This window comes from Gymnodraco acuticeps, unplaced genomic scaffold, assembly GCF_902827175.1.
Source record: "Gymnodraco acuticeps unplaced genomic scaffold, fGymAcu1.1, whole genome shotgun sequence".
Taxonomy (NCBI): Eukaryota; Metazoa; Chordata; class Actinopteri; order Perciformes; family Bathydraconidae; genus Gymnodraco; species Gymnodraco acuticeps.
Window position 1 is genome coordinate 635,001 of NW_022989867.1, and position 15,945 is coordinate 650,945.

Genomic DNA, 15,945 nt, shown 5'->3' on the forward strand with positions numbered 1-15,945 from the left:
CACACACACACACACACACACACACACACACACACACACACACACACACACACACACACACACACACACACACACACACACACACACACACACACACACACACACACACACACACACACACACACACACACACACACACAGTGGTATGTCATGAGCAGTGAGCCAACACTGACGCAGGAGCTTTTAAACAATAGCAGGGAAGGACTTTTTTTCCCGATCTTTACTCTAAGGACTTTTAACTCCCTCCTCACTAAACCGTTATTCTCTTCCTGCATTCCCCCAGTCTCATTCTGCTTCACTAAATCAATGTCATATTCAATACTCGCACATATCATCTCGTCCTGCTCTCTTCTTCCTCTCTGCTCTTGTTTTACTGAAGCATGTTTCCCTCTCCCAGCCCCCGTCCTCGAGCCATAAAACCTTCATTTCTCCCCACTTTCCTCTGAGTCAGCAGAAAGACAGACCATGGCTCTCTCTCTCTCTCTCTCTCTCTCTCCTTTCTTTCTTTCTTTCTGCCATCAACCAGATGACGTCCCCCATGCTTTGTTTTCCGATTCTGATAGAAAGAAAGTTGAAAAGAAAACAAGTGTGTTGTGTCTTTAAGATTCAGAAAGGAAAGCTCTTAAGGGGATCAAGGGAATTGAGTCACAAACGTTTCCTAAATTCTGCTTCTACTGTATGCAACCTAGATCTGTCCCAGACACTCAGAACTGATTTTGAATGTTTTATTGCTTGTATCTAATGACATAGGAATTTAGATATCTTCAAATGCCTTGCATAAAAGTGTTTAATTTACGTACTCAAACTATTTCCACAAAAAACAAGATGATAAGAGATAAGCACTAGAAACAGGATGATTGTTTGTCAACTTTTATCTTTTGTCTGCACATTCCTTTACAGGACAGCAAAAGTCAGAGTGTGTCCTGACTTCAGACCCCATTACAACACAAATAAACAAACACACACACACACACACACACACACACACCACACACACACACATACACACACACACGTACTCCCGGCTGAGCCAACAAAAGGTAGGAATCCGCAGAAAAAATGTTAACTTTAGTCCCTCTCCTCCCCCTTCTTCATATTTTCCTTTTCTTCATACTCCGACCCCCCCCCCCCCCCCCTCCTACCTCAGTCCCTGCACAGCTGGGACATAGCTGGTCCTGCTAAAACACTCACACACACATACTGAGCCACAGGGGGATGAAGGACCAGACAAACACCAAGAAAAGGCACAGGACTTTTTCTCTCCCAGGGATTCAGCTTCTGTCACACACACTCACCAGATAGTTCATTTTGTCCCTGCTGCAGTGAGGCGGCGGTGCTAACGGGGCAGGGCTGTAGCTCAGCCCCTGTGAGACACTTTGCCAACTCGATCCTCAGCACAGAGTAGATCCCAACAGATCCCAAAAAGTCCTCCAGGTCTCCTGCTCCGCCCTCCTTTCCTTTCCCTGAGTCCTCCCTCCTGTGTGTTTCCTTCTGCCTTGTTCAGTCTTGTTTTCAGCAGTGGAGCAGACCCCGACACATTCTGCTGCTCCGTGATCTCACACAGCAAGAATGAGACTGCTGCTTGGCCAATTTACTTCCACCCCGCTCGCCCCCTTCTCTCTCCCTTGATCTCCCTCTCTCTCTTGCCTGAGGAAAAGAGGGAGGAGTGTGTAACCCGACACGTCACTTCCTGCAGGATCCTGACATTCCCTCGATCCAGTCTGGCCATTGGCCAGAGGAGCTCTTCTCATGTTAATTAGCTCTGCCCTCCCACTGTCCCATCCCTTCTCCCCCCTTCTCTCTCTCTCCCCCTGGCTGTGAGAGACGGACAGTGCTGCCCATGAGCAAACAGTAACAGCTAACTGTCTCTACCCTCAGTGCTGGTCCTCCGTAAAAACTGCCTTAAAGGGTCACTAACCCTAACCAACCCAGGGCTGCTGCAGAACAAAAACTGGTCAGATAGTTTCCGATAGTTCCTCTTGTCTCTCTTCTGCCATTCTCTTGCACTATTTTATTTCTGTTTCTATTTGCACTGTTTATATTTATTGTTGATGTCTTAATGGGTATTGTATGTTGCATTGTTGGAGGAGTCTGGGACTTGGGAAACTATGCTGTAGCTATTGTGCATATGACAATAACAACTCAGAATGTTACCAATGTTTAATAGCACTTATAAATGCATACTTAATAACTGCTATTGCAACTTCTTAAATTACACTGCAAAAATGTAAACAATTCAACAGTCAAGCAAACAACTCAAGAAATATGAGAAATAATGATTCTATTATACCTATATCTGAATCTGAAGTGAATTATACATTAAATGTTACCTTGAGCTTAAAGAGAGCAGTTTTTACAATGGTATTCTTCTGAAAATGTTCAATCAGCCGTTTTGAATAAAGCTCATAAAAAATGATTACAAGATATTGACGCTTCAAATTAAGTAAAAATGGAATGTTGCAAAAAGTTGACTTATAACTTTGCTGGAAACCACTATGGTAGACCTAAAAAGAGGGGAGTTGTAATGATATTTGGAACAATCCAGTAACCTGCTAGATATTATTGTCCGATTTCAGCTGTGAGCATAATATCCACATATACATACATTAATAACACAGTACTATAATACAGATGTGCCGAAAGGTTAGTTTGTGTCTCCATATATCTATTTTTTTAAATATGTCCATTAATATCTTTCTCACAAAGTCATGAGTTAATGAAAACAAAATGAATAATGGGACGCGTGTGGCGCAGTGGTCTAGTGCGTTGGTGTTCGGATCAGGGGAGCACAGGTTCAAACCCCACTGCAGTCAGCAAGTCGTTGTGTCCCTGAGACACTTCACCCCAAATTGCTCCTGTGGGGATTGCCCACAGTATTGAGTATGTAAGTTGCTTTGGATAAAAGCGTCTAACAAGTAACATGTAATGTAATGTAACTGGTGATATACTGTAATTTGATTGGACTCAATAATTCAGTTTTGGTCATGGTACAGTGAGAGCGCCATTAAGGAGTCTTCATACCTGAGTCTTTACATAATTAACCAAGGACATATTTAGCTCAGTGAGAACAAGTTGGACTGCTGCATCATGAGACTGGAGCTCATGACATTGTGACACCAAGAAACTTGCTAAGCTCCTATCTCTGACCCCCAACCCTCACACAGACACACTATCAAAGGTTAGGTCCTTACTTTCTGAGGGTCGTCCACAGGGCAATTGAGGGGGTTTTCAACAGGAGGTTTCTGAATGGGCTGCTTGTTTATTTTCAGTTTGAACCACTAACTGGGCCCTGAAGCCATGTCAAATATAGATTAAATCAAAACACATCTTTCCCTTTGATCCACAGTCAGTGTTTCCCAGCACCATGAAAAAACACAAGAAGAAGATATTTGGTCTGGTTTTTTCGGCAGTGTTTCAGAGTGAATAGAGAATTTACAAAAACTGCACACAAAGACAGATTTTAACCAAATTAGAGATTATTTATTTCTGATAGAATTATATACTGAAGAATAACACTTCAATATATTCTGTCACTACGCAACCGCCAAACCCCATGAGCGCTATATGCACCATCAATAACAAATCTGCAGTGCTGCTTGTATTATTCATATTCAACCAGAAATGTGGAAATAAGTAAGGCAACAGAGGAAAAAGTGAAAATGGAATAAAATGGGGGAAAAAACAGGCTGTATACTCTGCGAGACTCTGAGAGATGTAAAGGGGAGATACAGTATACTGCAAGTGGCTTTAGAGTACATTTGGATGAACTGTATTTTTAAATGGCTCTGGGGTGATTCTGTACAGTGCTTATTGTCACACATTGCACATTAACACAATAAAAGAATATGTTATATTTCATACATTTTCCTGAGCAGTCCCTTTTGCAGGTCAAAAGGAAAGGCACAGTGACTTTGCCAAAAAAACTAAATACAAACAATATCTTGATTCAGGACGTCGATACTATGGCTCAACGCCAGTCAACTCCATTTCCTCCCCCCATGCCTGGCTCCTCCGGTTTGTATCCCTGTATGTAAAGAGGGACTGGTCATATAGTACCGGGTGATTCCCTACCGCCACGATAATTTCTCCTCCATTTTTTTACATATGGGAAATAACTGCGGTCTGGCTCTCCCAACATACACACGGTTTGATTGGCTAGCGCTTGTGCTGTCAGATTTGCATACGCGGGATTTGATTGGCTGACGCCTCCGTCGAGGCGGCAAAAGTAGAACATTGCTCTACTTTTGCAGCGAGCACCGCGAGAGAAGCTATGCTTTGCTCCCACAATGCAGTTCGGCGAATCGTGACGTCACCCCATTCAAAGTGAATGGGCAGAAGCGTTGAAGCGGCAACGCACGCCGCCGTGTGTAGGGGCCGTAAGAGTTGATCTTGAATGTTGTTCGATTCAGGAAGGTACATTGGTTTCTAATATTGCAATCCCCTACACGAAAGCAAATTGGTTAAAATGAAGGCAATGTCAGACTGAAGACGGAAATGGAGTGTAACTAGTTGACAAATCTGTCTGAGAGCATGCTAATTCTGACAAGAATGTTTAATGATATGATGAAGGTCCACCTTGGTGTAACAGGAAATGTAGACATGCCAAACTGCGTCTCTGGGTTTTTTAGGACAACAATGAAGCTCTATGCCACTGAGGAAGAAGATGTCAGGCGTCGATACACACAATAGAGAATGCATTTACCTCTGGTTTGTGGACAAGAAGAAAATTACAGAAAATTGCCAGCAGTGTTCTCAGACGGTAATGACTCAGGATTAAAACAATGGGGTGCTTCAACACAACACACTATGATTATACTGTAGGTCCCAGCAGTCAACAGCCACTGTCCTTGAGTAGAAGTCTCACCTTTATCTAAAATTCATTAGATGAATGAACACTAATTTACAAATGACTAAGATAAAAAAAAGTAGTTTTGCCTGTATCTAATGTAGGATGTCCAAATATGGCAGTCTACCCTATGGTCCTCCCTAATATTTGAGGAACAGAAGTCACTGTGTGTCGGATGCCAAGCAGAACATTCCTCACACCTACACACACACTTACCGGGGCTCTGCCCTCTCTGAGCAACGCACTGGACAACAACAGCCTCTGTCACACTGACCTACAAATGAGAGCGAAATAAATGCTTACCACACACACACAGTCATAGAAGAACAGAAAGCAGTCATTGAGGATAAGCGATATAGGTCAATGTGAATCTGAATATGGTAATGGTCTCACTGAAGAAGTTTCTGTCTTCACTCTCAGTTCAGATTTAGGACGTCTATACCTGTACCGAAAAATTATGATGGAAAATGGACAAACAATCAGCTATGATGTGTGTCTGGCTCAAATCTTTGTGTTGTCTCGCAACAAAGAAGCACCTTTGGTAACATTGTGTTATATCTCTCACAGGCTCCGCCCTCTACTGGACTCTATGGGTACTACCTTATCATGCAAGCATTCACCTACTGAGATTTCTATGGACGTAGCCGGCCCCGGGGCGTGCCTACCTGAATGCGTGCGCATCTCACTTCCTTTACTCTTCAGCGAGCGGAGGTGATAGCCTAGCACTGAGTCCGAGACGTATTTTTTGAGAGAAAGGAAGAAAGAGAAAGAAAGATAGCGGGCGCCGACCCCCACCACCTCTGCTTCGAGTGTTTGGGGGACCAGGATATGGCCGAGGCGGTGCCATTTCACATTCGCCATTCCTTCCGAGTCCGGCGTCCATGGAAGTCCACCGCCCAGGGCTGTACTCTCCCTGGATGATGATCATGGCGGCGGGTGTGTGGGCTACTCGCTCATTGCTAGAGATGCCCCCGCCTCACCAGGTCAGAGCGATTATTGGGCCGCAAGGCCGAATAAGTAGCTTGGTCCACGAGCCTTTCCCCAGGCCCGGTTCCCCCGGGGACCGGTGCTCGGTGGCTTCACATGATATAGGGTTGACCCTACTTCATCACAGGCCGCCGCTGCTGCCTGCCTTGTGATGTCCCTGGGATATCACGTCGCATGGCATTTTTCCAAAGAGGACCGTGTTGATCTTCTGGGAGCCCCCGTCTTTACAGAAGAGCTCTATAGATCGATCTCCTTGCTCACGGATAAGGAGTAATCGCAGCGTGGCTGATTCTTGCCCATCCCCAGCGGAAGAAACACTGTCCTACACTCCCCGCCCCCGCTGTAAACCCCAGTATAGGGAGCCAGCAGGTGGGCGTGTGCACGTGAGTGGAATAAACCGAGTGCTGTTAAAGCACTGTGCGGGTTCAAGAGACGCTATTGCCGGCGTGCAACACACCTTGCCTGGTATAATAGCTTCAATTAATGCATTTCACCGTTGAATGGGAAATACAGCGTTAATACGTGGGCGCGCGGCCCTCGTGAGAGTGGGCGCGGTGCGTTCAGGGACCTCCGCAGGGGAACGGTGGTTTAATAATAATAATAATAATAATAATAATAATAATAAATAATATTTTTATAGCGCCTTTCAGGAAACCCAAGGTCGCTTTACAAGTCGGGTAGGGGGGGGGGGAGGAGGAGAAAAAAGGCAGACAGGTTAAGGGGGTGGGGAGGGGGGAAGTAGCGGAAAAATAAACCTATTAAACTAACTATACAGTGGCGAAAGCCTTGGTAAAAAGGTGCGTTTTGAGGGCTTTTTTGAAAATGTCCAGGGTTGGGGCGCCGCGGATTTCGGGGGGGAGAGAGTTCCAGAGGGTGGGGGATGCCACACTGAAGGCTCTGTCACCAAAAGTCCGCAACCTGGTGCGGGGGGTGGAGAGGAGATCCTGTCCAGATGATCTTAGCTTCCGGGATGGAGTGTGGTAGCGGAGAAGGTCAGACAGGTATTGGGGGGCGAGGGCATGGAGGGATTTGTAAGTCAGAAGAAGGAGTTTATAGGTGATACGGTGCTTGACTGGGAGCCAGTGTAGGTGGATCAGGGTGGGGGTGATGTGCTGCCAGGGCTTGGTGTGAGTGAGCACCCTGGCAGCCGAGTTCTGCACATACTGGAGCCTGTCCAGGGCTTTACTGGGAACCCCGAACAGGACTCCGTTACAGTAATCCAACCGGGAGGAGACGAATGCATGAATGAGGGTCTCGGCCACGGAATCAGAGAGTGATGGTCGTAGATGGTCGTTTACGTTTGTAAACTCTAGTTCTAGAGTGATGTGTGTGTTGGGAAAATGCATTCAGTGAGAACGACTGCATTTATCCCAGAGTAAGAGTAATCTCTCCACAATTCCGCTTTTCCCATAATGTCCGTTTCGAAGAGACGGCATTGTGACGGCATGAGCGGCCCCCCTCCCCTGAGGGCGGGCCGCGGTGCGTCAAAGACCTCAGTAGAGAGAAGAGTCACCGCAGCGCGCGCCCCTTCACAGGCTTTTCTGCAGACGAGGGAGCGCGGCGCGACGGTGAGACGAAGGGAGAGGTGCCGGCACGGAGATCTCGTGCTCGCGGCGCCCTCCACCTCTTCAGCCCACCCCGTGGAACCGGCGTGCCGGCACTCACGGGGACGGGCTGCCCGTCTTCACGGATCTGACTGGCCTGGCGGGGGGAGAAAATCTCTCCGCCCGGGACGAGAGGGCGAATCCCGCCTCCTCCCTGTATAATGCACAGATCACTACGTTTTCTAACAAGAATGAGGTTGATCTGTATCCAAATCTGAGTGTCTTTTGTTTCCCCATTCGCTGCCCCAGCTGTAGCTCCTGACTGAGCGTCCACACTACAGCTTCAAAAAAAGCTTGGAGCTGGGGATGTTATTCAAAACGCGACCAACAACCAATCACATGAATCTCCCGCCCCCGACATACAAAGCAAAAACCCCCGGGGATTTTATGGGAATATATATATAAACTCCCCAAACAGGCGAAAACCTACCAGTTTCACCCACTGTCTCTGCCACCTCCCTCCATGCCTGGTTCCTCCGGTTTGTATCCGGGTAGGTGAAGAGGGTCTGGTCATACAAAACCGGGTGATTTGCTACGGCAATAATTAGTTTCTCCTCCATCTTTTTTTGAAATATAGAAATGAACGGCGGGATATCTCTCCCAGCTTAGACGCGGTTTGATTGGCTACGGCTTGAGCTGTCAGATTTTCCGAAACGGGATTTGATTGGCTGGCGCTGGCTACTCCGGCGTCTCCGGCGGAGACGGACCGCTATGCTACCCACAATTGAGTTCGGCGAAAAAAAGCGGCAACGTGACGTCACCCCATTCAAAGTGAATGGGCAGATTGAAGCTGTCGACGCTGTCGACGCTGCAGACGTTGTAGTGTGGACGGGCCGTTAATGCAGTTTTCCATAGTGGTAAAGGCTGCATTATGGCGGAGCCCGCACTCACACAAGAGCGCCCGGCGGTGCGTTCAGGGACCTCAGCAGAACACACTACGCCTATAAAGACTCCGATTAAATGCTGTTTACCATAGTGGTAAAAACAGCATTATGGTGGAGCGCGCGGCGGTGCGTTCAGGGACCTCAGTAAATAATCGGCCCTTTCTGTGTCGACCCTCCATGGGTAAAGCTTCCCTTCACGGGGAGTTTTGCGGCGGAACGGGTCACCAGAGAGTACCACAGTAGCTGCGGCCCCACAGCTGAGGGTTTTCCATTAACACAATGTTATGGGGAATTGAAACTCAGCTGTGTACTAACAAAGTGGATGGACAGGACGCTGAAACGGGACTATTCACTCCAGTTTTGCAGCATCCCACCTCCTTTTATGGGCATGCGAGAGGAAATCTGTCTTCCCAGGAGGAGATTGGTTTCCTCTCAGCAGAGATTCAGGCTCTGGTGCAGAAACAGGCTGTGTCTGTTGTGCACCCTCAGCACAGAGAAAATGGTCTTTATTCCATGTACTTCCTGGTTCTCAGGAAGACAGGGGAATTCAGATCTATTCTAGATCTCAGCAGCCCGAATCGCTACATTGCCTGCAGAAAATGCTGCATGTTAACTATAAAAACAGTTAATGGGTATTGTGCAAACCGGGCGATTGGTTGACCACCATTGACCTGAAAGACGCATACTTTCATGTGGAAATTGCTCCGGAGCACAGAAAGTATCTGCGTTTTGCCTTCCAGGGGATAGCCTACGAGTACAACAGAGTACCGTTCGGCTACTCCCTATCCCCACGCACGTTCAGTAAATGTGTGGCCACTGCGCTTCAACCGCTGCGCGCCCACGGCATGAGAGTTTTTCTTTTACCCAGACGACCTCATAGTCATGGCCGGGTCCAGGGAACAGGCAATGCTTTGCACAGCACAATTGATCACACACCTAACCAGATTAGGCTTTGCGATCAATTGAAAAAAGAGCACCCCCATACCTCACCAATAGTTGGGAGTGGTGTTCGATGCAGGCGCGCTACGCGCCACCCTGTCAGAGAGCAGAAGTGCGTCCCTTCTCCGGGCGGTTCACAGGCTGCGACAGGGGGCGACAGTGACAGCTTTAACTGTCATGCAGACTTTGAGTCTCATGACGGCTGCTCACATTGTGGTCCCGTAGGGGTTACTGCACATGCGCCGCCTGCAGAGGTGGTTCTCCAGCCTGCGTTTGGATCCCAAGAGGCACAAACAGCGGCTGGTGACCATCCCCCCCCTCAGTGGAGGGCAACCTCCGGTTCTGGGGGTCTCCCGGGCGCCTCCGGAGGGGGTTTCCACTGGGATGGGTAAGCTCCTACATCACAGTGTTCATGGGAACAGGATGGGGAGGGACCTGCCTGAAGAGAGCTATAGGTGGGCGCTGGTCTCTAACGGAAACATGACACAGCAACCTCCTAGAGCTACGGGCGGTAGTGTTAGTCCTCCAGCATTTCATGCCCCTAATTCAAGGGAGACATGTATTGGTCAGGAGCGACAACAGCACCACAGTGGCTTATATCAACAGGCAGGGCGGAGTCCGCTCCGCCGCCTTGTTGGCCACAGCGGAGAGGCTGTGGTTGTGGGCATCAGAGGTGGTGTTATCTCTGAGAGCCCTCCATATCCCGGGACTGGAGAACAGGGGAGCCGACCTCATGTCGAGGGGCGGCCCCCTGCCAGGCGAGTGGGTGCTTCACCCAGAGATGGTGAAGCAGATCTGGGCCCAGTTCGGGAGAGCGGAAGTGGATCTGTTCGACAGCCGGCGCAACGGCCACTGTGCCATGGCCCTGAGCGACGACCCGCCTTTGGGGATGGACGCGTTTGCACACGAGCCATGGCCAAGGAAGCTGCTCTACGCCTTTCCACCGTTGCGTCTCATTTTCCCTCTCCTGGGGAGAGTGAGGCGAGAACGTTTGGCAGTCATCCTGGTAGCACCGGATCGCGTCGGGGCTCCGTGGTACTCAGAAATGACGCAGATGAAGGTGGGCCAGCCCTGGGCGATTCCCCAGTTCTGGGGGCCGATGTCTCAAGAGGCAGGTGCAATCGCGCCTCCACCCCACAGTGGGACCTGCCGCTGGTGCTCGAGGCTTTGGTCACAGAACCATTTGAGCCTCTGGAGCTCTGCTCCCTGAAAGCACTGTCGTGGAAGACAGCATTGCTTCTTGCCTTAACGTCAGCCAAAAGAGTGTCCGAGTTAACCGCTCTGTCGGTGCACCCGAGCTGTTTACTGATTCGGGGTGACCGGAGCGGCGCGACACTCAGACCGAACCCCTCCTTTGTGCCCAAGAACCTAAGGAGTGCGTTCAGGTCGAGGGTTATTCAGTTGGGGGGATTTAGTCTTCCACCCCATGGTGGGGCCAGGGAAGCTAAATTACACCTCCTCTGCCCGGTGCGCGCGTTAGCATGTTATATAGAGCGCACAACTACCCTGAGACGCACTGAACAGCTGTTTGTGTGCTTCGGGGGCGGGGGTGACTGGAAAAGCTCTGTCTAAGAAACGCCTGGCAGGCTGGCTTTGCGAAGGCATTGCACACGCCTACGAGCAGGCAGGGAGAGCCTGTCCCACGGGGGTCCGTGCGCACTCCACACGAGCTGTGGCTGCATCAACAGCCTTATTCAACGGTGCGAGTGTGGAGGATATATGCACGGCGGCGTCTTGGTCAACGCCAGGCCCCTTCATAAAGTGTTATCTCTTGGATATGTCTGGCTCTTTCTCAGCGTCTGTGCTTGCTGGGGCAACACAGGACTGGTCAGGAGGGGGGGGGGCTGTTGGTCAGTGGGCATCTGACCCTCTCCCCGGGAGTAAAATGCCCTTACGTTTCTCCGGACCACTGGAGGGTCGCGGGGGACGTGGGGTGCTCTGGGCCCTTTTCAGGGCTGGAGGGCTCCCCTCGCCTGCCTGGGGGCAGGAGGGGGAGAGCCCTCCATACTATAGTCTCTACACACTCTGCACAGGGTCAGTGTTTGAGTGTGGGGACATAGGGGGCACTTGCATTCTCCCTGTGCTCTTTAGGGATTCAGGAGGGAGAGTGCATAGTGAACCCATACAGGGCTGGGGTTTTTTCCCTGTCTGCCTATAGGTGGACGCAGGGGAGCCCTCAGCACTGTTTTTTTCGAGCACACTTTTTTTCGCGAGGCAAGCGCGTCAGGGTGTGCTCTATCGGCCGCAGCCCAGACTTCTCCACGGTTACAACCGAGAGAGAGGTGAGTGAGGCTCAGTGGCTGCTAAAGCCGGTCAGGGACAGTGAGGTGGAACGGTGTGCTGGACGACAGTGCGTGCATACATCGGGGCTGTGAGAGATATAACGTTGGGTTACGTATTGTAACCCTTGTTATATTAGCACAGGCGGAGCCCTCTACCTTGGGGCACTGTCTGTCCTATACCGCTCGCTGAAGAGTGGTGTAGGATGGTGGTCAGGAGGCGAGGCCTCCTTTTATACGGAAGTGAGATGCGCACGCATTCAGGTAGGCCCGCCCCGGGGCCGGCTACGTCCATAGAAATCTCAGTAGGTGAATGCTTGCATGATAAGGTAGTACCCATAGAGTCCAGTAGAGGGCTCCGCCTGTGCTAATATAACAAGGGTTACAATACGTAACCCGACGTTTCATTGTATTGGTGGAAAAGTGACGTTGAGAATTATGAGTTACACATAAAACAGACAAAAGATTCATAGATTAGCTAAGCCAAACATGTTAAAATGCAACTAAGAAACCAATGTATTGATGGTTTTCTGCAGTAATCTGATCGAATCTCTACAGGCCTGGAAGGTCTTTGAATACCAGAAAGACACAAAGACACAAAATGATGCTGACTAAGACTATTTTGAGACCAACATTGCATTAACAAATGCACCCCCCATGCATTTCAATGAGAGCACTGCAGTGGTGCAGTAAACTTTATACAAGAGTTCTCCAGCAAACCAAAGGCAAGTCGCCAAAAAGCGAAACCTGGCACTTAAACTCTCATGGCTAATCAGTAGAATGCCCCTGTGTTAGCCTATCAAATACATTCCAGTGTTCATTAATTGACTTGACATAAGTGTGGGTCCAGCACACAGACTGTAGTCTAGAGTTCACATATATTTTATTGAAATTAGCTACTTCTTTTGTTTTAAACAAACAAAAGAAACAAGTTAACTTCTTATAAGACCTGGGTCAATCCGTCTTCTTTTAACTGAGTGACTCGCTCACTCGTCTTACATTATAGCCATAAAATAATTACTGAAATCCCTGATGAGGACTTTGCAGGTCGTTGAAAATTGTAGGCATCCATAATTACAGTGACTACATCTTGTTGTGTGCATGTGGCATCAGAGCGACTGTGGTGGAGGTCGACTGGTCCCCACTGATCATCTCTGGGTCTAAAAGACCAATAATAGTTCAGTTGGCTGGTTCAGCACATAACTTAGAGAGCTAATAAATGGCAGACCATAGCCTATTTTAATAGAGGAATATATTTTTACTGGACATTATGACCCTTGATACTTATATTTATTTAAAAAAAAGAAGGTAATAATAACTTGTTCCGGGAATAAAGTATTTGGTGTCTAAAGACTTTAAAAATGTGTTTCAGGGTTTTTATTGTCCCCTTTTTATCGGTCCCTGCAGTTATCAATAACACTTCGACCTCTGCTGGCAGCTGATACTGTGGTTGTCCTGGTGAACCCCTACATGTACATCTAATATGCCATATATTAATAATGAATAATGTATTTTTACAATACTGCTGATAATGATTCACATTTTGTTTTCCTTAATGTTCCTGTATTTATTAAATAACTTTCCTGGTCAAAACACATCCATAGTGTCCTTTAGCTAAGTAATTCTCTAAGGTTAATTATTCCAATATTTCAGATTATATACATTTTTATTTGTCGACATTTAATTCCTATTCTTAAGCGTTGCTGAAAGGGGCTTTTTCTTCTACATCACAGCCCTTCATCCTTGACTAGATTAAACTCCCATCTTAAATGCAAGTAGAATCAGATGTATGACAGTGTGTGTGTGGATGAGCATTCACATGGTTAATAACTACATTAACCCCTGTCCAGCGGCTGACACGCACTAATTAATGAGCTTGGAGAGAGTGTGTGGGTGTGTGTGCATGCGAATGTGGTTTCATCAGTTAGCTCGCCTATTATTACAGCAAGTGATCTCTCTCAGCCTTGAGCACAGAATACAAATGGCGGCTCTCGGGTGAAAACGCTGCATGTCTTATTTTGTGATGAACATGAACTGTACTACACAGGCTAATGACTTTTTTAAACTTGGGCTGGTACAAGCCTTTGACTCATCTTAATTACATTTCCAACCATGGAATACTAAAAAGTTGAATTTTCTGTCAACATTTGAAGGTATATAAGGTTTCTTAATCCCCACTTGCAGGCAGAGCTGTGCACTTTTTTCACAAAAAGTCTAATGACTGTAACATTTGTTGAATACCTGAGGCCAAACATTAGGGTAGGTTATATTTAATTCAACACAAGCAGCATTTAGGGGTCAAAAGAGTCACACACAACCAAACACACACACACACAATTCCCACAGGGCTAAATGAGAATTAATCATGGTCATGCTCTGAATCTGGTTGGGTTTACATATTATTGGATCCTCTCTGTGAGTTGCTATAAGATGTCCTCAGTTGACTCGCTTAATGTTTTTTCATATAGCAGTCGGTGTGAAATGGGATGTTAAAAATGATTAACCGATATACCTTAAGGGTATAGCAGACAGGGACTATGAGTACAGACTATGTTTAATAAGTGTAACATCACCTGAAACTGAGAATGGCTGTTTCTTCTTACCTTAAAATGAGGTCTTTACAGAGTGGTGCAGTCACGACTACTTTGTGTCGGCTGACGAGGGAGTCAGCTTCACCAGGGTTGACAAAAGTAATGGTTGCAATGTTTCTATTGGAATTTGAAATATTTCACAAAACAAGATTTGTGGCAGACACACGTTTATGATACTTGCACGTTTTCATGAAGTTTAAAGCGTACATTCAGTTGCCAAAAGGAAAAAGTGAACCTATGAACCAGGCAATTAACCAACTACATCATGCTAGCATGGCTGCGCGTCACCACCACTGAGCTAAAGGTTGACTCACGTTTGACATAATGACATTTAGTAGTCTACATTTTGGAGCACTCAACAAAACTTTTAACTCAGATCAGATGTAGAAAATAACTAGATCCAAACCTGATTCATTTGAAAGGACATTTAGCAGAACAGCATCGTAACTACAACAGGGATGTTCTCCTGCTGGATTCATAATGATTTCTTCCATCGCCCCAGAACAGACACATATTGAACCAGTGGTGAGAACAAACACTTTGAGACAACACCACACTGTATATCAACATCAGATTGCATTTGATTCCAACCACTACTACAGTTTATATTTATTCTTAATATTGGGCTCTGTCAAAAAAGGGATACAAAAGGATTGTATTGCACATAGCTGTGGCTGTCTCTGTATGGTTGGAGTAAGGCAAGGGGCTTTTCCTGTGTCCTATAGACCTTGACCAGCCACTGCCTCCACTGTGGGACATTGGGAACGTTCATAGTCTGCTACCAAAAGAAGTCCCATGAATATCGCTATGAATGACAAACTTAGACAGCGAACACCTGCCACATTTTCACGGGATGCATTAAGACTTAACATTATACTTTACCTAACCCTAACCCTAAAGCTCCTTACACACCAAGCTGATTTTCGGTGTCGATAGATGTCGGGCCGTCGATGAGCGTTGTGTCGCCCTACTCAGATTGGTGTGTACTGCACCGTCATGTCTTTTCGGCCGTGCCGACACCTTCCGCCGCCGATTCGACATGTTGAATCGGTAGGCTGTCGGCCAACGGCCAAAGAAATCACTCTGATTGGCTGTTCAGCTTAGCGAATCAGGGCATGAGAAGCGAAACGGAAGTGAGGGACCCAAACAAACTATTAAGAAGGCAAATCTCAGATTGCATTTAACTCCAGCTCTCGACACAGGTTCGGGAAAGCCACATGAGCTTCTCGTTGTAGAGGGAAAATGGAACGCATACGCTATTTGTTGTTTGTTTATATCACGCAGTCTGTTCTTCTTCTCTTGGTGTATCACGCAGTCTGTCTTCCGGTTGTTGCCTCTTTTGAATGACGAATACACACTACCGCCGCCTGCTGGTAAGGAGAGTTATTGCCACTCACGCATGCGCAGTTCGTACGTGCAACTTGGCCGTCGGCTGAAGTCTTTGCGGTGTGTTCCAGTGCGAAACATGGCCAAGACGCAGGAGACGTGAGGCGACGCGTCCCGACGGTGTTCCTTGGTGTCAGTTTGGTGTGTAAGAGGCTTAACCCGAGCCCCCTCACATCAGGCAATGCATAATCGCCAACACAGGCGAACAGGAGTATGGAACCAGGCACAACCCTAACCCTAATAACCCCAAATCCGTGATGGCCTGCACCTCGTTGGCAGAACAACATTTGAGATTGCATTGTAGTGTGATTTTCAACAACACCCCTTTATTGGGATAGTTTAGGGTTAAAAAGTGTATGTTTAAAAATGCAAATTGTCACCTTACTTTCAACAACCCTTGACTCTTCTAGTACTGGATGTTTTTTAATA

The 15,945-nt window shown here is 47.5% G+C and overlaps 1 protein-coding gene across 3 annotated transcripts in view; it reads right to left on the reverse strand.

Moving 5' to 3' along the window:
• Window positions 1-15,945, reverse strand: part of bcar1 (BCAR1 scaffold protein, Cas family member) — a 116,531-nt gene that overhangs the window by 68,801 nt on the left and 31,785 nt on the right. The window contains exon 1 of one of the 3 annotated variants that reach the window (XM_034196261.1): window positions 1,296-1,620. The exons of the other annotated variants lie outside the window; for them this stretch is intronic. Coding sequence (XP_034052152.1) covers window positions 1,296-1,307 — 12 coding nt within the window. The 5' untranslated portion in view covers window positions 1,308-1,620. Of the gene's footprint in view, window positions 1-1,295; window positions 1,621-15,945 lie in introns of those variants that run through there. 3 annotated transcript variants of the gene reach the window in all.